Source organism: Arachis stenosperma, chromosome 8 (genome assembly GCF_014773155.1).
Source record: "Arachis stenosperma cultivar V10309 chromosome 8, arast.V10309.gnm1.PFL2, whole genome shotgun sequence".
NCBI classification, from domain to species: Eukaryota; Viridiplantae; Streptophyta; class Magnoliopsida; order Fabales; family Fabaceae; genus Arachis; species Arachis stenosperma.
In genome coordinates, this window is record NC_080384.1 from 53,797,464 (window position 1) to 53,824,290 (window position 26,827).

General features: G+C 31.9%; 5 protein-coding genes across 5 annotated transcripts; 3 read left to right on the forward strand and 2 right to left on the reverse strand.

Moving 5' to 3' along the window:
• The first annotated feature begins 1,817 nt into the window (after nucleotides 1-1,817).
• On the forward strand, nucleotides 1,818-4,156 carry LOC130946234 (zinc finger BED domain-containing protein RICESLEEPER 2-like). Its single transcript, XM_057874905.1, has 4 exons — nucleotides 1,818-2,064; nucleotides 2,379-2,467; nucleotides 2,773-3,910; nucleotides 4,016-4,156. Exons 1-3 carry the CDS (start codon nucleotides 1,818-1,820, stop codon nucleotides 3,898-3,900), a joined length of 1,464 nt encoding a protein of 487 aa, XP_057730888.1. The 3' UTR covers nucleotides 3,901-3,910; nucleotides 4,016-4,156.
• A 3,853-nt stretch (nucleotides 4,157-8,009) lies between these two features.
• LOC130943590 (cytochrome P450 71A1-like) lies at nucleotides 8,010-11,826 on the forward strand. Its single transcript, XM_057871529.1, has 2 exons — nucleotides 8,010-8,982; nucleotides 11,203-11,826. Exons 1-2 carry the CDS (start codon nucleotides 8,026-8,028, stop codon nucleotides 11,824-11,826), a joined length of 1,581 nt encoding a protein of 526 aa, XP_057727512.1. The 5' UTR covers nucleotides 8,010-8,025.
• A 778-nt stretch (nucleotides 11,827-12,604) lies between these two features.
• LOC130943591 (protein POLLEN DEFECTIVE IN GUIDANCE 1-like) lies at nucleotides 12,605-18,781 on the reverse strand. The gene is made up of 11 exons (XM_057871530.1): nucleotides 17,884-18,781; nucleotides 17,115-17,266; nucleotides 16,758-16,861; nucleotides 16,154-16,242; nucleotides 15,964-16,037; nucleotides 15,216-15,366; nucleotides 14,857-15,024; nucleotides 13,960-14,057; nucleotides 13,729-13,851; nucleotides 12,940-13,008; nucleotides 12,605-12,842 (listed from the first exon to the last, which is right to left on the reverse strand). Exons 1-11 carry the CDS (start codon nucleotides 18,512-18,514, stop codon nucleotides 12,642-12,644), a joined length of 1,860 nt encoding a protein of 619 aa, XP_057727513.1. The 5' UTR covers nucleotides 18,515-18,781; the 3' UTR covers nucleotides 12,605-12,641.
• A 928-nt stretch (nucleotides 18,782-19,709) lies between these two features.
• Nucleotides 19,710-21,472, forward strand: LOC130945028 (manganese-dependent ADP-ribose/CDP-alcohol diphosphatase-like). The gene is made up of 2 exons (XM_057873680.1): nucleotides 19,710-19,877; nucleotides 20,177-21,472. The coding sequence occupies exon 2, from the start codon at nucleotides 20,198-20,200 to the stop codon at nucleotides 21,155-21,157; it is 960 nt and encodes a 319-aa protein (XP_057729663.1). The 5' UTR covers nucleotides 19,710-19,877; nucleotides 20,177-20,197; the 3' UTR covers nucleotides 21,158-21,472.
• Nucleotides 21,473-21,678: 206 nt separating this feature from the next.
• On the reverse strand, nucleotides 21,679-23,036 carry LOC130945029 (high-affinity nitrate transporter 3.1-like). Its single transcript, XM_057873681.1, has 2 exons — nucleotides 22,878-23,036; nucleotides 21,679-22,298 (listed from the first exon to the last, which is right to left on the reverse strand). Exons 1-2 carry the CDS (start codon nucleotides 23,005-23,007, stop codon nucleotides 21,796-21,798), a joined length of 633 nt encoding a protein of 210 aa, XP_057729664.1. The 5' UTR covers nucleotides 23,008-23,036; the 3' UTR covers nucleotides 21,679-21,795.
• Nucleotides 23,037-26,827: the final 3,791 nt, after the last annotated feature.

A 26,827-nucleotide genomic window follows, 5' to 3' on the forward strand; every position in this document is an offset into this window, starting at 1 on the left:
GAACCAGACCGAACCGAAGAATGAGGGTTCAGTGGAGTGTGATTTTACTAAGTTGCCCCTGTTAACCTAGGTATAAAAAGGAAACTCAGAAAAATAACCTAGCTTTCTTCTTCCCCTTTCTTCTTCAGCCGCGAACCCTACCTAGCCTATACCCACTTACCCAGTCTGCCAGTCACCCACACCTCCGAGCTCCATACTTGAGAGAAGGAGAGGCTGAGGGAGGCAGAGAACTCGCCAATCATCGCTCGAAGCCTCGAGGTTGTTCATCATCGCCGTCACCGTCGCAGGGTCGCCGAGCAACAAAGCCAAAGTCGAGCACTCGAGCAGCACTCCAATGTCCAACCAGTCCAGCCGCCGAGCAAGACTCCAGAGGCCGAGCCGCCGAACAACCTGTCCCTCTCCTGCAAAAACCCAAAACGAAACAGAACTATGTCTTCGTCAGAGGTTAGATTTTGTGTTTGGTTATTTGTATTGTTATGTGAGTTTCTGATTGTATGTGTAGTGATTTGGAAGACTTATTTAAAAATATACAGAGTTAATGAACAGAAAAATGAAGTTCTAGAGTTGTTAGATCTGAGAAAATGTTGCTGTGTTGAAAATATACAAATGTTTAGTGATTTGTTTTTTAGTTAATGTTGCTGTGTTGTTTTTGTTAACTACTAGTGAGTCTCTTTGATTGCTCTTTCTTGTTCTTGTGATACTGATCATTGGCTTATTTGTATTGTTATGTGAGTTTCTGATTGTATGTTTAGTGATTTAGAAGACTTATTTAAAAATATACATAGTTAATGAACAGAAAAAATGAAGTTATGGAGTTGTTAGATTTGAGAAAATGTTGTTGTGTTGAATGTGTCTTATTTTTGGGGGTGAATTAGCAACCTCTTATTCTTGGTGATAACCATAAGTTGCATGTGATTCCTTCATTTATCATTTGTTTGATTAAGCTGCTAACCATGTGGTGAACTGCCTTTTCATGTTGCCTTTTACATGATAAAGTAAATATTGAGTTTTAGTATATTACTGAAATGTTACTTAAAGATGCTGAAAAGAGACCATGATATCTTTGTCAATATTGGTCAACTATTTTATGACTTTGCCAGTACTATTAAGTGATATGACAGTGATACATGATGAATAACTAAAATAGTTCGATTGTGTTAACAGCAGTGCTTAAAACTTGTTTTAGGTTTGTACTTGTAGGCATATGATGTGCATAAGCCTTTCTATTATCTAACAATACTTTTTTAACCATTTCTTGGTATTACATAGTTATGATTATTAAATTCTAAAACTCAAGCAACTTATTATATGAGAAGTGTGGTTAACGTAAACAGAGAAAAAGATTAAAAAAAGAAGGTAGTTTCTTGTTAGAATGGTTATCAATTATCACACATAAAATGTTGGCAGTTTAGATATCACTTAAAAGAGAATGAATTTATTTTAAAAATTTTATGACATTTATTTATCACTTTTTATTTGTGATGGATATCTCTGCATCTCTGTTCTGTCTTACCAAAGGTCTACTTTTTGTTCACTTTTCTGTTTCATCTAGCAGTACTTTTCTGCTTCTTTAATTCTGCACTTTTGTCAAGTGGATTCATTGGTGGAAGATATTGGTTTATTTTATATAGGGGTTGTTTATTTTATTGGTGGAAGGTATTGATATCAACCAAATTTAATTTTTTTGTTAATATATAACTAATTGTTGAATGTTGATTGGCTGCTTATGAGCTGTTGTGGTTTTGTTGATGGAAACAAAATTGTTGGTTCTGTTCATGAGTTAAAAATGCTACTTTTTCATTGTTCTATTTATATGTATGCAGCCAACAAGCAATGAGGTGCCCAATGAACGGACGCCTGAAGTTGGGGGTGAAAATGTCGAGTCTGTGGTACGTTTCTCAAAGGACAGCGGTGCGCTTACCAAACCCCCGCCCCACCCTAGATCAAAGAAGAGGAAGGTTGATATGACTAATGTGGGTGCAACTTCGGGAGCAACTCCTACAAATCCAGCTCCTTGTAATGTGGACACTGATAAAGAGGATGGCAAGGATGAAGCCAATGAAGGTAACAAAAAACCATCTAGATCTAGATCCTGGACTTGGAAACACTTTACAAAGGATCCTAAGTCCAAGCCATCACATCCTAGGGCTAAATGTAATTGGTGTGGTGCATCATATGCATGTGACTCTCATAGAAATGGTACAACTAATATGCGTTATCATTTGTTGAATCAATGTAAAAAATTTCCTAGGATGCTGAAATGTGTAGAAAAGCCCTTGCTAGGATGATAATTGTTGATGAGCTACCGTTCAAGTTTGTTGAGGGGGAGGGATTCAGATTCTATATGAGTATAGTGCAACCTAGATTTCCACTTTCAGGAAGGATTACTGTTGCTAAGGATTGTTGGAATCTTTATATTAGTGAGAAGAATAGGTTGAAAACTGTGTTCAAACAACCGAATCAATCTGTTTGTTTAACTACTGATTGTTGGACTTCTGTGCAAAATCTAAATTATATGTGTCTCACTGCTCATTACATTGATCATGATTGGAAATTACAAAAGAGGATTATCAATTTTTGTCTTATTTAAAACCACAAGGGAGAAACAATTGGTAGAAAAATTGAGAAATGTCTTTTGGGGTAGGGGATATCTAGAGTGTTCACAATTACTGTTGATAATGCTAGTTCTAATGATACTGCAATATCTTATCTAAGAACTAGAATGGAGGATTGAAATTTACATCCTTTGAAAGGAGAACATTTGCATGTTAGGTGTTGTGCAATATTCTTAATCTTGTTGTTAATGATGGTCTGAAAGAGATGCATGAATCTATTAGTAAGATAAGAAATGCTATTAGATATGTGCGTGCTTCCCCTAGTCGCATGAATAGGTTCAAAAATTTCATAAAGGAAGCTAGGATACAAGACAAGTGTATTGTTCAACTCGATGTTCCCACTAGATGGAACTCTACATACACTATGCTTGAAAGTGGTTTGAAGTTTCAAAAGGCGTTCAAGAGGCTAGGGGAGAGAGATACAGAATATGCTCTAATGCAAGGTGGTATTCCGAGGAATATTGATTGGGACAATGCAAAACACTTGATGGAATTCTTGAAAATTTTTCATGATGTTACAAAGAGTGTGTCTGGTAGTTTGTTTGTGACTTCTTCTCAATATTTTCATGAGTTTTGTAAGATTTTGCGAGTGTTCAAGGCTTCTTGTGGTAGTCGAGATCCATTACTTGGGAGTATGGTTGAGAGGATGAAGCTTAAGTATGACAAGTACTGGGGTAACATAAAAAATATCAATATGATGATTTTTGTTGCTGTGGTTCTTGATCCTAGATACAAGTTGAAGTTTGTGAACTTTAGCTTTGAAAAGCTATATGATAAGGATGATGCCGATTTTTTGGGTGCAAAAGTGAAAGAGACCTTCTCCAACATGTTTGATTGCTATGTGAGTGCAAATAACGGGGGTAGATCATTTACTTCAGCAATAATTGATGGTGCATCAGATGTGGGAGTACCTGATGGCGATATGGCTGGTGATTTTTTCAAGGAGGTTCATTTTCATGAGATCATCAACAAGAATGAGGTGGATTTGTATTTGATGGATGGTTTAGAGAAGTCTTGTGATCAAAATACTTTTGACATATTGAATTGGTGGAAGGTAAATTATAGCAAGTATCCTATCTTATCCCAAATAGCTAGAGATGTCTTAGCAATGCCGGTCTCGACTGTTGCTTCAGAATCAGCTTTTAGCACTGGTGGAAGAGTGCTTAACAACTATAGGAGTTCTTTAACTCCAAAGACAGTTGAGGCATTGATATGCACACAAAATTGGCTTCGTGCTTCTCCAATGACAACTGATTTTGAGGAGCTTATTGAAGAGTTTGAGTAACTTGAGTTAGGTATGCAAAAAAGAAATTTGTAGTTTCCTTTATGGTTTATGTTTATAATTTATAATCTATATTATGTTTATAATCTATATTGATTTTCTTGTTTTATTTTTGTAGAAATTGCACCAACCGGAGAAGATGAGGATGAGTATGGTGTAGATTTTGATTAAACATGGTGACTGTTTGGCTTTTATTTGTTTAAAAGTGAATGTTTCGGTTTAAACTGTGTTTATTGTTGTTGTTTGTGTTTATTGGTTTCGTTTTGCTAGACATTTTTAATTGTCTTTGTTTTATATTTAATTAAGTTGAATTTGTATTGGATTTGGATGTGATAAACTCTTGTTATTCTAGTTTATTGAATGTTTTAAATTTCATTTTATGGCATTTTAAATTCAGATAAGCAGGTGTAAAAAACTGAAAAAACCGACCGAACCAAACCGCTGTTGGTTCGGTTCGGTTGGTCAAGCAGCAGCCAACCGAACGGTTGGCCTCTTGGAAGAACCGATCAGGTCGGTTCAGTTAGTTTTCGGTCCAAAATCGAACCGAACCGAGCCGATTACACCCCTACCTCTTAGCAATAATTAGCTTAATTTTATAAGGGTCCAACTAAAAAAAAATTGGTGCAGAAACTCAAATAAAAGAAAAAAAATATAGGGACCCAATTAAAAAAAATTAGTGTAAAGACTCAATTAAAAAGAAAAAAAAGTACAGAAATCTAATTAAAAATTTTATAAAACTATATAAGGACCAATAAAGTAATTAAACTTTAAAAAGATTGTTTGTCTTATAATTTGTTATTATAATAACATATAATAATAAAATCAAATATATGAATATCACGAAATAATTAATTAATTAAAAGAAACAGTGACGATATGTATATGTTATTAAATGTCATTACTACTGTTAAAAATTTGTCACAACCTAATTTCTTTTGTAGTGTATGTAATAATGGATATGTTATGTGTAATTATTTTTATTACATGATAAAGAGATGAATGTGAAATTAATTAGTGTATAAATAATATTTTCATTCTTTTCATATACTTGGTAGATATTTCATTCTCGAACTAATAACGTCTTATTCCTTTTGATATTTTCACGAGAAACAAACAAGGGACACCGATTAAACCTCATCATATGCATTCCACTATAGCAATTAGCATGCACCTTGCTTGTCAAATGTCATTTTCCAATTTCATTCATAACATACAATTATTGGACTATATATACTATTTGGGTTTTCTATTATATACAACAACTTGTTTATTAGAGGCCTAGGAATTTTGATGTCAATATTACTATACTCAATTTTATTTTTTATCAGTTTTATTTATCTTTATTTTCACTTCTTAAAAGTTATTTTTTTGTCAAATTTATTAATTTTATATTAAAGTTATAAATTATTAATTAGAAATGATCATCTCATGTTTCATCTTGATATAAGCATTTGTGTAAATTTTATGAAAATTTGTTCTGGATATTATTGCAAGTAATTATTTCTACTAATTTATATATTAATTTTGTTTTAAAATTTAGTTTTATTTATTTATTATTATTGTTTTTGTTAAACAATTTCAACAAAAAGTAATTGTTTTATATTTGGTTACATTATTGGTCTACTAAAGAGATATAACTATATATATCCTTTCAATAAATTAAAAATAATTAAGTAAGTAGTCGAAGATATTGAAAATAAAAATTGCTGTCCAAATCAGACCAACATTATTATAAATGACCTAATTAATTGAGAGTGACAAATAAATACGACCTTGATATAGTTGAATAGATCGATAGATATAGCTAGATATGTGTGTACGACGTAATAGAGCATGGCCTTAACGAATAACGAGGGGTGGCAAGCGGGAAGCCCGCCGCGCCCCGCCCCGCTTTGTCGATAACCTGCATTTTAGTGATTGGTTCGTTCTATTTCGTCTAATGAGACAATCTTAAAATTTCGTTTAGCTCTGTTTAACTGTGGATTGGCAGATTAAGTTCGTTAAATTATTTTTTATTATTAATTATTAAATAATATATATAATTTTATAATTTTTTTAATAAATTTATAATTCTTAAAGACATAAAAAAATTATAATTTTTATATTTACAAACGTTAAAATCTTTATAATTATGAATATCTAATAAACATAATTATAAATCAAGTTTTTATCCAAAACATAATTATAAATATTGTTTCTAAAGTAAAATAAATATAATCCAAAACATAATTATAAATATTGTCTCCAAAACAAAATAAACATAATCCAAAACACTCAATTTTTATCTTCATTCTCTTGTAAGTTGGGTTGAAAAAAGTTAAGTTTTGGCAAAAAAATTGCAAAAATACCTTCTTGCCAAAAAAATATTAAGTCCGGCGGAGAAGCCCGCCTCGCCCCGCCAAAACCCGCAGTTTAAGTGGTGCAGGTTAGGCGGACTTTTACTATTTAATGGTCCCAATTTTTTAGTCTAGTCTGTCTTTTTTGACGAATTACGCAGATTGACTCAGCAAATTTAGGCCCATTTGCCACCCCTAACCATAACATATTTAAAAAAAATGATTACTAATATTTAATAAGAAAATTGATATTCCAAACTCTAAACTAATAATATCCACTTAAGAGAAAAAGTTTTTCTTTACAAATTAATAGTATCATATATCTTACTATAACATTTTATCTGAGAACAGAACTTTTTATGTATTTTTTATCATGTCTTTTTTCTCCAAATATTTGTAGGTTGTAAATTCTGTTTAATTGATCTATTTTTTTCGTTCATTCTTAAGTTTTAGTTGTTTTTACATTTCTAATTTTAATATATACATTATTTAACACGTCAGCATATAATTTCTTGTCAATCGATTATAGACACTGAATTAAACAAATACAAAATAATTATAATATTTATCCAAAAAATAGTTAGAAATCGAAAAAAACTTTTATTCATAAATAAATGAGTGCTTAATGCAACTCTAGCTAGTTCAACATAATATCAATGACGCTTTCAATGTGACTATTAAATTGTATTTGATATTTATAATCACAAAAAAAATCTGTATAAAAATATCATTATTCTTTTTATAGTTATCATAAGCGGCATGGCACTACTCTTGAATTCTCTTTCTTAATTCAATAAGGTACGTATCAAATCAAGTTTTTCTAATTTTCTCTTTAAGCTGCCGAATTCTATAATATTTAATCATCAACGGAGAAAGAGATGCAGATGAAGATAGTGATCCCTAATTTTGTCTTTTTATTTTCTTGGATAAAATTATATATATATATATATATATATATATATATATATATATATATATATATATATATATATATATATATATATATATATATATCTTAAGACATATATGCTCCCGAAAGAAAGGGGGTGTATTGTACGTCATCTACACGAATCTTGAAACATATGTAATTAATAATTTATGAACTACAACAGAAAAATCATCAGATACACAAGAATAAGTAAACACATAATCAATCATGTGTAAACATATGAAATCAATATCCGTGTGCATCTATGTATATTTGGCGGACCTTAAATGACAGAGAATTTAATATTTTTAAATTAAATTCTTGTCGTGACGAAATATTTTAAGCAAATGTCTACTTCCATTTCTCTTTACATTAAATAGATAACATTTTATAAATATTTATGAAAAATATTTTCATCAATACTAAAAATTAAATAAACAATCATTTTGTATTTATTTATATATATTTATTAGAAATATAACTATTTATATTGTCATCTTTTATTAACTTAAGTTTTTAGAAGAGTGATATCATGACATGATATTAAAATTCTATATCTAAAAAATTTAGAATTCAATCGTATCATCTAAAATTAAAAAAAAATGATATCATAACGAGATTATATATTTTACATAATTTTTAACAAAGTGACCAACTATTAAAATAATTAAATTTTTTATAATAAAATATATACTCATTTTTCAGAATAGAATAATTAAATTTTTATCAAAATATAAATATATAATTACTTATTTTATATTCATGTGTAGTTATATAAATAATTAATCTTTTATGTACACCTAAAATAACTCTCATATATATATATATAGCTAGCAACAAATTATGAAAAGCTTTGAAGGAAGAATGGCATCTTCATTCTCAGCTCTAAAGCAATTGCCATATGAAAAGTCCTCAACTCTTTACCTTTTATCAACAATTGGCATCATTAGCATCTTTCTTTTTCTTAAACTCACAAGAACAAGAAGAAACAAATCCAATAATCTTCCACCATCTCCACCAAAGCTTCCCTTAATTGGAAACCTTCATCAAGTAGGAAGATTGCCACACCGCTCCTTCCATGAGCTCTCAAAGAAGCATGGCTCTCTCATGTTCCTTCAATTAGGGCAAATTCCAACCTTAGTTATTTCTTCAGCCGACACGGCCAAAGAAATAACCAAAAATCATGATATTATTTTCTCAAACAGACCTCAGGTAACAGCGGCAAAAATCTTTGTATATGGATGCAAAGATGTGGCGTTTTCGCCCTACAGCGAAGAATGGAGACAGAAAAGAAAAATTTGTGTTCTTGAACTTTTAAGTCTGAAGAGAGTAAAATCATTTCAATCCATTAGACAGGAAGAGGTAGTCGAATTGGTTAATTCGATTCGTGAATCTTGTGCTACAAGTAAAGTAGGGAGTGTGATCAATCTTAGTGAGATGATGATTGCAGCATCCAACAATATAGTATCAAGATGTGTTCTTGGACAAAAATATGATGCCCCAAAAGATGGAAGAAGCAACAACTTTGGAGATCTTGGAAGGAAATTGATGAAACATTTTGCTGATTTTTGTGTTGGTGATTTTTACCCTAATTTGGGTTGGGTTGATGTTCTTAGAGGGCTTATTCCTGAATTCAAGACCACCTTTGCTGGATTAGAGGCATGTTTTGATGAGCTGATTGAAGAACATAAGAGGATGAAGAAAAATAATGAAGAACCATTATCTATTAAAAAAGATTTTGTTGAGATATTGCTTCAAGTTCAAGAAGATAGTGTTCTTGATTTTCAGCTCACTGGAGAAGACATCAAAGCAATCCTAGCGGTTTGTGTTTCTCTCTCTCATATCCTTTTTTCCTTAGTTAAATTATTTATCTTTTTTAATTAAATGCCTTTAGAATATTTAGTTAAGGATATTGTTATTTGCGTATAGTGATTAGCGTCTTATTATAATCCTTAATTTATAACTAGCTAAATAAGCACCTCTAAGTAGTGTTTTGTGGTTTGTTTTCATAGACTAGAAGTAAGACATAAGAATTACAATTTAGAATTATATTTGATAATAAGAAACTAAAATTTTTGCACATAAAATTTTAGTTCCTTTAATATTTCTAAAAAATAGAAACAGAAAAGATTGAAATTTTTTAAATTAGAAATTTAAATTTTAATAATATTTTTAAAAAAATAAAATTTTATTTAATTTTTGAAATTATAAATTTATTTTTTAATTTTTATATTTATTTTAAATTAAATATAATATTTAAACATAACTCAATCCAATATATTTTATACCAAATACAATATAAAAACTTAATTTAGTCTTAATTTTTGTCTTCCAATTTCTATCTCTTTGTCTCGATATCCTTTTCAAACATACACTATAATATACACCAAATTTATTAATGTGTGCAAATAACGTTAGGTTTTACTTCATAAGAATTTTCTTAAGTTTCTAAATATTCAATACATTTGAAATTTAAAATATTTCAATATAAAGTTCTTTTTTCTCTGAAATTAAGGAGTATATATATTTCAGCATTTTTATGGCTGGGTCTATTGTTTTTTTTTTTTTCTAAATCGTAATGTTACATGATTACGTGAATATACCATTTAATCATATTTTTAGTGAACATATTTTTCATTTTCTTAAATACTTTTATATATATCAATTTAATGGTTAAAAAAATTGTAGCTTATAGTCACCGATATGTTCAAATGAAGCTTCTCTTTTCTCAAATTATTAAAATTATATAAGTGAAAAATACTTTTTGATGAAAGGATGAAAGAATATCCAAAAACAAAAAGATATTTTGATCAAACAAGACAAACTATTTTATGACAAACTAGTTGGCTCCATGTGAATTTTATCCCCATCCACCCAATATACAGCGCATGCATTTAAGTATATTGTCAGAACTACATGTGTTCATATACAAATGAGAGCTGGGAAGTAACATCATAAAGCATTTAATGACATATTTTAAATAAATTTTTTGGAAAAAAAAAATCTTTTAGAAGGAAAGGATTAATAAAATAAAAATGAACATTTAGTCCCAATTAAGTTTATAATTTTTATTACGGTAAAGTATAGTTTTTATTTTTGAAGTTTGTTAAAAATTTAAAAATATGTCTAAATTTTATTTTATTTTAATTTTATTCTAAAATTTTTTTATTGTATGGAATAATTTTATAACTAATTCAATAACAATTTTATAAGAACAACTATCAACACAAGCAAATAAGAAATAATTGCCATGCATTATTGCTGGATTAGTCCCAAATTTTTAAAAATTTAACTATCAAAAATATATTTGATATAAATAAAAATTTTTTAGAACAAAATTAAAACAAAATAAAATTAAGAATATTTTAAATTTTTTTAAAAAACTTTAAAGATAAAAAATATTTTATTATGTGAATTTTACTAAATTGATTTGAGTGGGACTAAATCCTATTTTTTCACTTTAGTAATTTTTTATTTTAGAAGCGTTTGATCCAATCATTTATTTTGATAAATAATTTTGGTTAAAAAGTTATAATTATGTATATAAACTAATAGTAGCTTAAGTTTAGATGCATCGAAATGAGTCTATGAAATTACTCTTATTTAAATATTTTATTGTTATACTTATTCTCTTTATCATTTATCTCTTTTACAAAAATTAATCAACATTGTTTAGTTTTCCGAATTGAATTTTCAAAATGAACAATTAATTTGAACACAAAAGAGTCATGCTATTTAAATATCTCTAAAAATAAATATTTGTGGAGGAATGCTTAACAAAGTCTAATATTTTTCCAATAAAAATTTATAGATGAGTTAAGATTTCTAATAATTTTTCTTGCATGATTAATGGTAGAGCATATTATACTAGGTTTTGCATTAAGACATTTGTTAAAAAATAAATAATTCATTTTATTAAAAATTAAGAATTTCAAAATTATAATGGACTTTTGATTGATAACCTATTCACAAATATTAATTTTTATATTCTTAACTAAATGCCTGTTATTACTTATTATTAACCCATTTTGATGATTCCAGGACATGTTTGTTGGAGGAAGTGATACTACTTCAACAACTCTAGAATGGACTTTTGCTGAGCTCCTCAAGAACCCAAATGTCATGAAGAAAGCCCAAGAAGAGGTAAGAAGAGTTGTGGGGAGCAAATCAAAAGTGGAAGAAAATGATGTGAATCAAATGAACTATTTGCATTGTGTGATCAAAGAAAGTCTTAGATTACATCCACCTCTCCCTCTTTTAATTCCTCGAGAAACATTATCAGCTGTGGAAGTAAAAGGGTACGATATTCCTCCAAAAACAAGGGTATTTTTTAATGTATGGGGAATTCAAAGGGACCCTGAGTTATGGGAAAATCCTGAAGAATTTCTTCCTGAGAGATTTGAAAATATCCAAGTTGATTTCAAAGGACAAGATTTCCAATTCCTCCCATTTGGTACTGGAAGAAGGGGATGTCCTGGAATTTCATTTGGACTGACTTCTGCTGAATATATTCTTGCTAATCTTCTATATTGGTTTGATTGGAAGCTATGTGATAAGAATGGTCAACTATTACATGACGTAGACATGAGTGAACTTTGTGGGCTCACTGTCACTAAAAAAGTACCACTTCATCTTCAACCCATACCATGCTACTCTGTTATTTAGGATTACTTAATGTGTAAGATTCTTGGTTTCTCCCTTATTTGTGATAAGTTTCAAATTTGCATGCAATAAACTTTCTCCACTAAGGTTATCCTATTGCCTCCTTGTACCTTAAGCTTTGTTTAATGAAATTCAGTACTTCACTTTCAAAAACTAAAAGGACACCATGATCACTATCAGTTAAATGCATCTTCAACGCCAACTTCCATGGTAAACATTACTATCACCAATTCACCACACTAGATGCAGAAAGTACAAAAACTCAGACTTCTTATGAACCCACCTGGGGATTTTGACATTGCGCCTATAGTAAGCATAATGAAAGTAGAAATTTTTACATTTTATAAGAACGAATTGCACTGCATGTATGTTGCTTCTGTGTATATCTGGCATATGGAAAGAGGCCAAAATAAGAAGTGTGAAACTAAATTTTCTTTGAAGGTAATTGGTATGGTCCAATATGGCAATGTATGAATTGGAGGGGTATAGAACTATAGAAACTCTGCTGCAGGTTAAAGGGATGGGATCATGCAGCCTATACTACAACCTTGTATCGTTATTCCTTATTCATCAAACTATGCCTCATCCAGGTATCAAAATTGCAAGGTGAAACCATTCATAGGCTCGTCTTAAGTTCGAAAAACCAAGAGATTGAACAAGAATTTTCTCCTGTATGTGCTAGTTATCAATGATGATTTGAGAATCGACTTCTCAAATCATCTCCCTGTGGTCATCTCATAGATGATCTGCGGGCACATGCATGGAGGCCTTCATGGCGAAACACCTTGACTTGAGACAGAAACTTTTTCCCATTTAACTTAATCTGCATGAAGATGGTGCTTCCTCCTCCGGTTAACATACCAAGTGGCGTGTTTCTGCAGGCCCAAGCCAACAAGGACCTTAAGGCTTGTAAGCATAACATAGGTTATTGCTGTAAAAAGCAGAATCCAGAAAAGCCTCAATGGAAGGGGATTGGGAGGAATGTTTACAGCAAAAACTGGAGTGAGCACTCGAATAACCTGAGAACAAGCAATAAAGAAGTACATAGACATTAAATTAGCAACAAATAGCAAATTAGCAGATAAGAAATGCAGCATTTGAAACATTTATGATTACCACAGATGCTGGAGCAAGGGGGACAAAAGTAAGGTTTTTCTTCACACCCTCAGTTTGCATATTTAAAGTCTACAGATAAGAAAAAGAGTCAAGTGTCAGGCTGGTATTCTTAGGGAAATTTCCATCATAGAATCAGCTAAAGCAATGTAATTGTCAAAGTGTAAACCAACTTAAAGTTACAGAATTATACATCATTCTTTATGCAGTAATAGTTGGCTTTATCAAGTGTCAACTAAATAGCATATTCTTGCTTTCCAACAGGAAAACACCATATGCAAATGCCTATTTATATAAAAAAAAAACCTTCCACATGGTAAAAGTATTCTCATTCTCATTTTCTTTTATTACTTTTGGTAAAATATGGTAAACGTGTTCACTTATAAACTGAACTCACCGGAATTAAATTATAAATCAAAGACACAATAATAAAAGAAATCAAAGTGACAAAATCAATTGAGAAGAAAAATGACCAAGTTATTTAGAGAGATTAAACCATATTGCTAGAAATGATACAAAGGCATATAAAACCATATTGGATTCAATATCACAGTAAAGGAAAACATATTACAACAGAAAATCACAAAAGGAATTTGGAAATTGAATTATGGAAGGCTGTGGTACTTTCAGTGTATTATTGCTCATAAAGCCACTCAAATTCTCCACCCAATGAGGGATTTGAAACATATGCAAATTAACTATGCACAGCCAGCTGTTTAATACCTTTTTAATCAGAATAAATAACCAATAAGAGTACATGGATGATATGCACATAAAATCAGATGAAAATACCTGTTTACAGAGGTCTTCAAGGAACTCAGAGTATGTAGTGGGTTTGATGTCATTGAATTTAGCAATGAATGAATGCTTGATGATATCAATGATCATCTCGCATACATAAACCAATAGAACATTCTGCACCATCCAAAATGTGTTAGGAGCAAGTCTCGGTCAAGAAAGAAAACTGATTCCCATATGACGAACTTAATAAATATCATGAGCTAAAATACTTTGAAAGCTTACACTAAGAAAACTCTCAAACCAAGGACCCTCTGCCTCCAGAATATTTTGAGCCAAAACAAATAAGATAAATGCCGAAATATGGAATCTCTCTATAGAATCTGCTCATCACCACAAGTAAAAGGGAAAAGAGAAGATCAGCAAAATAAATATGAAATCTAAAGAGAAAAAATGGTCATAGTGTGAATTTCAAATCCAGAATGAATCCTAGTCAAATATAAACAGTTAATATTTGAAATGCTTTCAGTCTACTATACACAACTTTTTTGTTATTGCCATTCTTGCAAAAATTATTGAGATAAGGGTATTATGGGGAATTAGGAGGTAGTTATTTAGTGAGTGGGAGTTATAGGACTATGGGTATAAATAAAGGACTATCACTATTTTAATACACAAGTGAAGAATAGAATTGAGTGAACCTTGGTTTATTGTGGAGTCTATCTCCTAGGACTCGAAGGATAAGGAATTTCAGATTCTGACAATCAACACAATACATCATACACCATTTCTAGATTTCTATTGTTAAAATATTCATAGTCCCTTATTTATACTCATATTCCCATAATTCTCACTCACTAACTAATTACCTCCTAATTCCCCATAATACCCTTATCACATTCATATCATATTTCATTAAAGGTTCAAAACCCATACATAAAATATTTATTAGTGTTTGACCAACTTGACCCATTAAGTCCTAACAAAATTACAATTTAAATCAAAGGGTAATCATGGACTTCAACACCAGAACTAACTTTTATTTTGCTTAAAAAGTGAGTTTTATTCATCATATTGTGAAACGGTTTGCATAATTTTCTATTTAGCATAGGAAGTAATCATCAATATACCAAATAAGCAGAAATCAAAGGAAAAGAAACTCTAGTAGGCACAATAACTTACCAAAGTAAACCAAACTGTGTACATTGTCCCTGCTGTACCGCTTAAACACATTGCTTTTTATCTCAGCAAAATTATTTGATACCAGCAAAGCGAACAATGCATTGTTGTGAGCAACTATACAGGTTGATAGAGTGATTGCCTGAGCTAATAAGATAAAAGAATGAACAAGTAAGACTAGTCAAGGAACCAATAACCTCTGTTTCTTACTTTTGCTTACAAAGAATAAGATAGTTAACAAAACATCTGTGATTTTTCCCCTTTTTTTGTTTTTTCTTTTTGTTTGGAGGAAGGGGGGGGGGGGGGGGTGGAGACCAAAGAATATGAGAAAACATAAAAGTAATTCCAAAGAGGAAGGATATTTGAAGCAGCAATAGCTAAAGATTCATCAGCAATAAATCTCCATATCCAGAATCTCATACTTTCTGGTGGACAACTTGCAAGTCCTTCAGCTGAATGAAAGAACGTTTGCAGTACATCCCCATTAAAACTTTGACATAATTTATCAAAAATCTGCAAGATCAGTCACAAACTTCCAGTGTAAGTTTCAAAGTGAATCACATTGATTTACAGCATTTAATCAATCAACACAAAGAAAAAGCAGTAGCAGATTTGATTATAATTCCAGTAGTTTTTGACTGGATGGTTAAATGACCAAAGGCCACCGATCCATGTTATATAACTATTACTCGTGTATTCCATTATAGAACATACATCCTGCTCTTTTTAGTTACATTTTCAATTTGCATAGCCCAAATTGGACCTAAGCCGAGGCAACACTATTATTTTTCCACATCCCTTCTTGCATATAAATTTTGATCTTCCTGCCAATTGTCACTAATTCAGGTTTGCTACAAACAATGCTGTATGTGCTTCTTTGGAAAGAGCAGGAATACTGCAACTCAAATTTGTGTTTATGAAAAATAAAAAGATAGAGATAGCATAGCATATTGACACTGATTTCTGACTTGAATTAGTTCCCTTCCATTGTCAAGCCAAGATCTTTCTCACATGAACATTCATCTTGATTGAAAATTGACAATATGGATCGACATATGGAGAACTACCTATTCCCTATAACTGAGGTTTATGTATTACCAAAATGCTCACCTCTAAAACATTGTAGACCACATATAATTTGATTGTTCCTTGACCACGGATCATATGATATATTAAGCTGATATCTGAGGCAGCATGATTTTAAGGATGAATAAAACAAATTCAGTATATAGCATTATAGCTGATCAACACAAAAATTAATGATATAACATATGATCATAGGAGCAGAGAATCAGAAGACCTGTCTGCTGCAGAAGAATGACTCCACAACTCATAATAAGAAAGCAGCCAAAATCTGATAATTCCATAGCAGACAACCTCTTGAACTGCCTGCCACAAGCATGATAAGGTCAAATTATAATACTAAAATTGATGGACTACAACATGTTTTAAACTGAACACAAGAATTGGGATGAACAAGAGGATACTAATCAAAGTACAAGAACAAGTTGATTTTGTAGTAACAGAGATTGGTCTTATATTCAGCTGAAAGAGTCAGCAACTAATACAGTCTAGATAAAGTTCAAAAATTCAGGGCCAATACCATATCCACTGTCTAACTGGATTTGGACCAACTGCTTAATCTAGGATGACACGGTTCACACATTCATTTCGTACTCATCATTCAAAGATCTACAGATATTTAAAGGCATTAGTAAGATTGTAATAGGATGGATTCTATCCAAAAAAAGATGATTGTAACAGATGGACACTGCCTAAATCACTAACTCAAATTGAAGAAATAAATGCTGCAGAATTTTGAATTTTCTATAACCTAAAATCCCACATGCATGCCCAACTAACATTTTATTTTGAGGGAAGAAAATTTAGTAAAGGTGACAAACCTTGTCTTTAGAAGCTTCCAAACGGTCATCATGATTCTTGTTGGCATGATAGTTAATAATGAAAGAAATGAATCGAAGCAGACAAAGCAGCCAACATCAATAAGCTGCAATTACATTCTGTGTTTGAGTTGCCACAACAGAAAATGCACTAGTAGAATATGCTACTATATGTTAGCAAGGGTAAGGGAAGGTTTAATGTTTTTCATTTTTCCCTGAAACTTCTGAGTTTATTCCAACTATTGTGAAGGTAATATAGGCAATTAAACCAGGAACATATCCATAAACGACAACACAAAACTATAACTAGAGTCATTTCAAATTATCTTCCCATTTTCAATCGAGAAAAAGGAAGTGTACCAATTCGCATCTCCATGGCAAGCGAAAGATAGTGTCATAGACTCTCTCTCGTTCTTTTTCATTTCCAAGTGTTGTTGTACTCCGTAAAGAATTTCCATTGTGCATTTCTTCCAAGAAGTACGATAGAGGAGATTTATCCACCAAAAATACATCTGACTTAACAAAATAAAAAAGTTTTAAACAAAATATCACCACATGTTATTAATTAAGCCAAAGAGAAGACACAGTATTCAGCAAAGGCAAGCAAATATTGCTTCACATTAAGAACTGTCACACAGACTGCCAGACTTGTTTCAATACATAAATAACCAGCTAAAGTATAATAATAGAACAGACATAAAAATATTTATCAATGTCAAAATAATTCACTCTCATACACAGATATCAGTCAACGCTCAAATGGCACTGCATTAGCCATTCCATCGATCAACTATATGTACCCTTTGGAAGCCAATGCAAAGTTTAGTTGTATTGTAACAAAAATCACAAATGGAATTGATTCAGACATGTAATATTATACATTGGTTTGGATTCAGTTTGAGCTCCACCATAATTGAAACTGCATGAAATTTGTCATCTAGCATTTTCCATTGTTTGTCTGGTTAACACCTCACATTATAATCATGCATGCAAAAGTTTTTTAAACCCTGTTTCATCGAAAATACAATTTTCATGGTCCTCATTTCCTTGAAATTGAAAATTCAATCATATCATGAAATATAACAGATGCGACAATGCATGCAGAAGATCAAGCAACAATCTCACTCACAACTCGGATCTTCTACCATGACATGCCTCCAATCCAACGATTCCACAGTCTCCAACTTCGCAACACCACCGTTCCGATCATTCTCATTCGTCAGCTTTGGCTTCTCAGTCGGACTCGCCTTCGCACCACCATCATCCTTCCCTCCGCCGTCAATCGCCACAGCAGCTGAATTCGCTAAATCCTCAGAGCTACCACTGTTCACAGCTCTCTGCCTCAGTTCACCAAAATTAAACCCCGTCGCCAGACCAGTACAAACGCTCGCCGCATTCTTCTCTTCCTCCACCAACGTTACGCTACCGGTGGAGTAAAACTTCCGAGCCCCGAGCTCGAATCCGTTGCAAGCGCTTCCATTCTGAAGCGGAAAATGCGGATCGGATGTAACGGAATCCGAATTAAGAGTTCTGGAATCCTCAACGGAGGAACACGGATCAGCTCCCTTTACAAAAGAAGATTCTAGAAGCTTCTGGCCCTTCTTCTTCTTATTCCTTCTCTGCTTGCGGCTCTTCTGCGTCGTCGTCGTTTGCGTCGGGTCTGATTCTGCTCTGTTGATCGGAACAGCAGCGTTGTGGTCGTCGTCACGGTGGCGGAGAACATCGAAGGAGAGTTTTCTGCCAGCGGTTCTCAACGCCATCGGAATCTACGAGAAGCGTTGGTGAATGAATGGGGGTAAATTAGGAATTTTGTAATTTGCATGTGAATTGAATTTTGAAGTCTTTATTATGGTTTGGGAAGAAGAATCGCGTTGGAAGCGTGTGTGATAGTTTATGAATTATGATATGATGAATTGATTGGTGTGTGAAGGAAACAGAGACGCTCTGTTTTTCGTTTGTTCACTTGTTTTGTTCCTTTGCTCCAAAGCAGAGTCCAGCAGGACTCGTTTCATTCGCGCTTTCCCATTCCTCTGCTTTTGTGTGTGAGCGTTTTTTTTGTTTAATTTTGATTTACTCTTAAATTGTTTTATAAAAAATGAAAATTAAACATTCATGAATTCGTATTATAAATTATTTTGATTTTTTATGTACCTATAATATACATTATTTAAAAATAAAAAATATTATATATATACTAAACACTTTTTACATTCATATAAAAATATAATTACTATAGAATAATTATATATTTAAATTATTATGAATTAACAAAATAAAAAATGAATATTTAATTTTTAGAAAAATATTAATATCAAAATAGTATTTATTAAAAAAGATATAATATTATTAAAATTGTTTAAAAATTATGCTACGTATTATATAAAAAATAAATTATTATTTAAAATATAAAATATACATTAAAAATATTTAAATACATAGTAATTAATTTGTGCTTGATTTTTTGTTTTTGTATAATGTCTTTTATTATTTTATATAGTCATCTATATATATGTATAAATATTTTTTACAGGAATACAGGATTACATATTAAAATTAAATTATTATATTATTCATGATAGATAAATGTGTGAACTATTTCGGTATTTGTATTTAATGAGTCAAACATGAGTTAATTTTTATTAGTTATTTAATATTATTTTTTGTTATACATTTAATTCGTATTGTGAAGTTAATTGAATCACACTTATTCTATATTGGATTTATTTTGACCATATAGAATGCCCAAAAACTAAAAAAATTTATAAACATAAATATAGAGATTAAATTGAATATTATTTTATTTATTCCATAATATCTATATATTTCTTAAATTTTATAATATTTAATTAATATTAATTCCTTATAAATTTATTTATAAAGTTATGTAATTTATAGAAAGAAAATAAATATATTTTTTAAAGCATTTTTCTTCTATGAACAAATGTGAACCAAAACAAGTGGCGTTCAATAATTGATGCAAAGTGAGACGAGAGAAAGAGAAAGAACGAGTCACAACTCGCAACTCAGAACTCAGTAACAAAAGAAGAATCACGTGATTCTCCCGAATTCCAAAATCCAAACCCTGACGAAACGAAATCCAATTCATTCGTTCATCTTCTTCGTGTAAGTTCCAATTCTTCATTCCTCTCTTTCTAATTTCTATATTTAAAATCTTATTTGCAATATTCTGCTGTAGCTGCCTCATTTCAGTAGAAAAAAACGGAACCTTGTTCTAGTGTTACGATAATTTAGGGACAATTGAGCTAAAATCGTTAATAAGAACTGTATTCTGTCTTAGTTTATGTTCTAATTTTAGCTCGGGAAGCTTCATCTTAAATTTGGAGGGTAAATTTTAAGCATTAGTAATGAAGACCATGGTTCTGAAAATTGGAATGGCTTTGTTCTTGTTGTATGCATAATAGGAGGTTGCAGAGAGGTCTACCATGGGATCTCCTAGTGGACTAGCCACAGTGCAAGGGAGACAACCTCTATTTTCTTTTGGATTGATTTCTGATGTCCAGTATGCTGACATTCCCGATGGTCGCTCGTTCCATGGGGTTCCGCGGTATTATAGGCATAGTATTCTTGTTTTGCAGAGAGCAGTTAAAGAATGGAATGCTCTTCAGAAGCATAAGTTTGTGATGAACTTTGGAGATATAGTTGATGGGAATTGTCCAAAAGATCAGTCTCTTAATGCTGTAAAGAAGGTTGTTGATGAATTTGCGAGGTTCAGGGGACCCGTATATCATATGATTGGCAATCACTGCCTGTACAATCTTCCTCGCAGCAAGTTACTTCCAATATTGGAGATCCAGAGTATTGATGATGGATGTGCTTACTATGATTTCTCGCCAGTGCCAGAATATAGATTTGTAGTTCTGGATGCCTTTGACATCAGTGCTGTTGGTTGGCCTAAAGACCATCCAAGAACATTGGAGGCCTTGAAGTTTCTGAGGGAGAGGAATCCGAATAAAGATAAGAACAGTCCAAGAGGGTTGGTGGGCCTTGAAAGAAGGTTCCTTATGTTCAATGGAGGCATTGGAAAGGAACAAATGGAATGGTTGGACAGGGTTCTTCAGGATGCAATGAAATTGAAACAGAAGGTGGTGATATGTTGCCATGTGCCTCTGGATCCTGGTGCGACAGATTACGAGGCATTGTTGTGGAATTACGATGAAGTGATGGATGTGATACACAGGTACAATTGTGTGAAGGTTTGTCTTGGAGGACATAATCACAGAGATGGGTATTCCATTGACTCTCACGGAGTCCATCATCGAGTTTTTGAAGCCGCTCTAGAATGTCCTCCTGGCAGGAACGCATATGGAAACGTCGATGTCTATGATGACCAAATATCACTTGTTGGAATTGACAGAATTGAGAGTATAGACATGCAATTTTAACCCTGATGGGGATTTGTAAAGACAATGTATTGATGTTAAGAAGAATAATAGTAGTTTAGTGCTGATTTATAGAGTGATCTTGTTTGAGTCCTTCCCGCAGGGAATTTTCTATTGAAAGAAGGTGACCCCGCCATGATTTGTTTTTTCAGAGATAAGGATGCAACCTGCACAAGCAGTAAGCATGATTGAAGCTTACCTTGGACATTATTTACCTTTGAAATGTAATTGCTGTTGTAAAACTATTACACACTTCTGCTTGAGATACATTGCATTCACATTTTGCATGGAATAGTGACCAAATGATCCGTGTCTTATTATAGATTCTGAATTACCTCAAATTGTAGAACTTGTTTAGATATTCCTCCCTATCTTCCTCTGTTTAATATATTCATCCTCTTAAAACTGCCTCAGATGTTTAAGAGGATAAAAACAGGGCCACTTGTGATTATTTATAACTTATCATGTGTTGTCCCTGTAAGTTTTGCAATTTATATATTAACATTTCTATAAGATATATAAGCTAAGACAATGAATTAAGCTATGCACTCTCTTCTGCGAAGCATTTCTCTTACTACAGACCAAATACATAGCATCTGTAAGTATAACAGCATGCTTTGGATTACTTGCATATCACGTAATCACTTTTGTTCTACAGAAGAAGCAACCTTTCCTTTTCTCTTCTCAATATAGAAGAACACAGAAAATGCCACCACAGAGAAAACACTAAAGCAAACAGAGGATATGTCAAGTGAGGTATGTTTTCCAGTGACTCCATTTATCTCAAACAAATTGGTACTCTTCTTCTCGTTTGTGGTTTGACCATATCCCACTTCCATGTTGTTTTGATCATACGTGTAGGCGCGTATGAAGTACGTGGCCGTGGGGACGTCACTCCCAATGGTCCACTCAAAGCTTTGCGCTGTCTTGTTGGAGGCATCGTAGGGCTTCCAAACAATCTTATGCTGGCATGTCTTGTCCCTGGAGAGATTATCCTCCGTCTTTCTCCACGGGCGGTCATGTTGGCTAACCGGCGCATAGCATAGCTTCACCTTGATGGTCTTGTAGGTGGAGTCTATTCCATATGGTTCAGTCTTGTTAAGAGCCCATGTTACAGTGATTTTGTCCACTCCGGCATTAAGAACTGCATTATTTTGGTACAACCAATTCAAGTAGAATTTAGCATTTTTGAACAAGAAAAAAATTTGCTGAATTTAAGTTCCATTATGGTTTTCATTATATTTACTTTGTTCCAAGGTGTTCTTAGTATAGCTAGAAAGAAAAGGAAAGTGGTAAAACATGTTATCAGGACTAAACCCCTTAACTAAACAACAAATGTTTGGTTAAATGAAGTGATTCATTCAACACATAGTTCTCTTAAATAACATCTTGATTTTGAGTCTTGAAAGAAAAAAAAGGGTAAGAACTAAATAGAAAAATTCAGTATTCAACTGCAAAATGGTATAGAATTTAGTACATGATTAAAAAAAATATGACTACTCACGTAAAGATGTCGTTGTACGGAGATAATAGCTAAGGTGTTGATACGTATTATATTAGATTAAATAGTTTAACCAAACCGTCTAATCATTTCTAACTATTATCTTTACATATAAAGACATTTTCATGTGAATAGTCACCGTGAAAAAACTGTGACCAATACTAGGACCAAAATTTGTTTTCGACGGAGAAATTTGGAAGATAAAGGTTTTCATTTCATTACCTTGTCCCTCCTTGGGGGAAGCCGTGACAACAATGGTTCTTTGCAAGGATGAGAATAGAACACCACCATAACAAGTTTGTGCTAAGCAACAAAGAAGGAATGATGCTACCACAACCCATTGTGATGCCATACCTGTGAATGAAAGTGAGTGAAATTGGTGATCTCAATGGAATGCACTTTAAGAAGAGTTCAATTGCTTCTATATATACATTAAGGCCATACCTATCTTATCCAAGTTAAAATATTAGACTGAAACTTGATATTCGAGTAACGCCATACATTACAAGTCAAGGAATGAATTTACTATTCAAGTTGTTAATTTTAGTGTCCCTTAAGCATGTTAAAGGGTCATCTTAGCAATATCCAGCACAAGTTTATTATAATTCCTGAGTTTGATTAGGATTTAGGAGGATATACTTGGGCATTTGCAGAATTTGGTACATTTTTAAAAACATAATTTATTTGTTGACTTCGTCATTCATTTATTGTTTAGATCATTGCCTTTATTTCATGAACAAAAATTTTTTTTTTTTTGTTTTTCACAGTACTGAGTTCCATTGAGGGGTTTGCCATTAGTCATTGAGTTGCTATATGCACAAGGTGGAATTCAAATCTCCTAAGCAGACTAATAAACTAATCACTAGACCAACCCAATTTAATTATAAAAACATTATTTTAACATTGGCGGTTTTTTTCACTTTACTAGGTAGTAGAGAAACTAGTTTAGAAAGAAAAAAAAATTTTTTTGGTCTGGAGTTTAGAAAGAAATTGTAAGGACCTAAAAGAATTTTAGACTCATGTCAATAATTTTAATTTTGGATTGTATGGGCCCAAAATAAAATTTAAAACGTACTAAAATCACATATGATAGGTTCAATATTAGGTCCAAAAAAGGAAGAAAGAGAAGCTGGTGACATCATAGCTGCACTGCACAAAACATCTTAGTCGTTCATAACAAATTAACATAGTGGATTCATACCCAAAGAAAAAAAAAAAAACATTGTGGATGCCGTCTAGTGGGGATTAGAACCTCCCCTTGAATAGAGAGCATATCGACCAAAAAAAAAAAAAATAGAGAGCACATTCTATGATCCTAATGTTAAATAGATATTAATATTATGGATCCAACAACAATACTAAGATACACATATATAGATTCTTGTTTATACTTTCTTAGATTTTATTATCCAATATGTTTTGTATGTTGGCGTGATATATATGTTCATATTTGATTAACTAGAACCCCATCTATAAATTGTCCATATTTGATTATATATTGTTCCACAAAATATGTATCATATTCTCATATGAAAACATCAGCGCACAATAATATATTTGAAACAATCGTAAGCACCAATATAAGGTTGCATCCCCTAGAATTTTAATTGTATTTGTAAGTTTTTTTTCTGTATATTCTTAAATTATTTGATTGCAGTTAAATACGTACATCCATACATACGTGCATACATGCGTTAATTATTATTAGATAAAAACTTAAGTACAACTGAGCAGGTAATTTCATATGATGTTAATAATTGAGAGTTATTATATAACAGTTTAGTCAAATCTGTTAAATTATTTAATAACTTTTAACTATTAATTTCATATAAAATTAACCTGAATTTTCACCTTATTATTAATACACTGACCTTTTATGAAGATTTATCAATATATAAATTACTAAAAGACTTATCAATATAATAATAATAATAATAATAATAATAATAATAATAATAGCTTTTTACAATTAAAAAATAATGTTTTAATATTTTAAAAGTTAAAACAATTTTTTTAAAGTTTTATTTTTTGTTTTTTTCTATCGCTGATCAATAGATTATTGCATATATCACGTGGGATTCAAACTGAACTGACCACTTGATTAACTTAATTTCATTATATTTTTTAACTTAACTCATACATACATACACATAAATATGTATATATCTATTAATATATAATAGGAGAGTAGTATATGGTTGGTAATATAATAGGAGAGTAGTATATGGTTAGTTGTTTGACAAGTGTCCAACCTATTTCATCAACAAGTGTCTTATTTAAATGATTGACAAGTGTCTTGCTTATTCAAAATAAAAAAAAAAACAATACAGGATAGTATAGAATAAGCTATTATTGGGAAGTACATGGTGGATATTAAGCGGGAATTTGAATTTCAAATTCAAAATCATTTTGTTCCAAAATTATTCGTTCTCTTATCCTCGTATGTTTGTTCCCATTTGTCATTCATAAATTTAAAAATGGAAAAGACAACAAATGATAAAAAAAAACGAGAAGAGAAGATGAGACAGAGTTGGAACTCTTTGGTAGGGAGGAGTAAGTGACGCAGGTAGGAGAAGACTTCCTCCGACAACGTAAGAAAATCGGAGAGGATTCAGGGAGAGAAACACTAAACGATGTAGAGAAGAAAACATGGAGGTGACGAAATGAAGAACGACGAAAGGAGTAGTGGCAGGTGATGCCAGCGACAGTGAGAGACAAGGACGCTAAGATCGAGAGAAAATGAAAGAGGAATGAGGGTGAGAGGGGAAGCACGACGGAAGAAGGAGAAGAGGGTGGTGACAGAGGTGGCGGTGACAGATAATAAGGCTAGATCGAGAGAGAAGGGAAGAGGAGACAGGAATGTATACTACAAGTTTGACGACACTTATCAGGTCCCATTTCACAGATCCATTTCAACTCTTCAATGTCAGTATTTGATTTGATCACTTCCTGTTTAGTGCGTTGATTTCCTAATTAATTAAATCATATATTAGATCATTTGAATGCTGTGATCTATCCTCACTCCATCTTTACTACTCTCTGGCTGAGGGAATAAACTGTAACATCATTTGTGGTTTTTTGTACTTTTTTTTTTATTTTAGGAGATTTCTGTGGTTCTCTGTTTCTAGCTTCGAGTATTTCGTGCAATTCGAAGCTTTGATCTTTGAGGTATGGAGAGTGTTGGTTCAGAAAAGATAAGAGGAAGAAGAACCCAGTGGAGGGTGAGAACAAGATCAAGTGCAAAATGAAGACTGTGAATTGCAAGTTCTGGAGAAAACTTATGCTGGTAAGTGAAACCTTTTTAGCCATTTTTTAACAATTTTGTACCACTATTTTTTATTTTTGGATTTTTCCACGGTTTAGGTGGATTGGGAAGGCTCTATTTTGAGCATTCTTTCTTGATTGATTACCATAATTCATTTGTTCAGTTTTAATTTTTAAGTGTTTCATGTATGATAAATATGTGATGCAATGATTTAGGGCTTATTCTTATGTGAAAAAGGAGGAGAAGTGAATGGATACATTTGTTTAGTTTAAGTCTTTCCTGTCTTTTTTTGAGTTTTTTTTTCCTTTTTCCATGATTGTTTTTATGAATAAATGGAATGTCATTTGTGCATATGAGTACTGCAAATGCAATGTTGAGTGTGATGTTGTGATTCATTTATATGTTGAAGATTATTTTTTAGTAAAGTACTTTGCTTTAGTTAGGGCTTTTGGTGCCATTGTGGAATCATTTCCAAACTTTACTCTTTATCGTTCATTTTTTAAGCTGCAGATACATATGGTAGAGACAGTTCTCAAGCTGTTGTTACGGAACTTCAACGAAACTGCTTGGATTTTCATGCTGAAAATAGAGTAAAGAAGAGAAAATGATTAGTCTACAAGCTATTTTTCTCTTTTTATCGAGGATAGCAGCAGGTCGGGTTTCTCTTATATTAAGAAAATTCCCTCTTCTACTTATGCCAATGTTTTATTTTAGTACATTGTAAAGTATTCTCATTACATTTTTGCAGATAATGGTGTCAATTTTTTTGGTGGGTATATTTACAGATCTAAGAATATGAACAGGTTTTGCTCAGGAATTGGAAAGGGATTCAAGAAGTGTTTACTGTGATATCAAATCTCAATAAATTAAGCTTCTCTTATTTATACATATCATTTATTCTAACTTG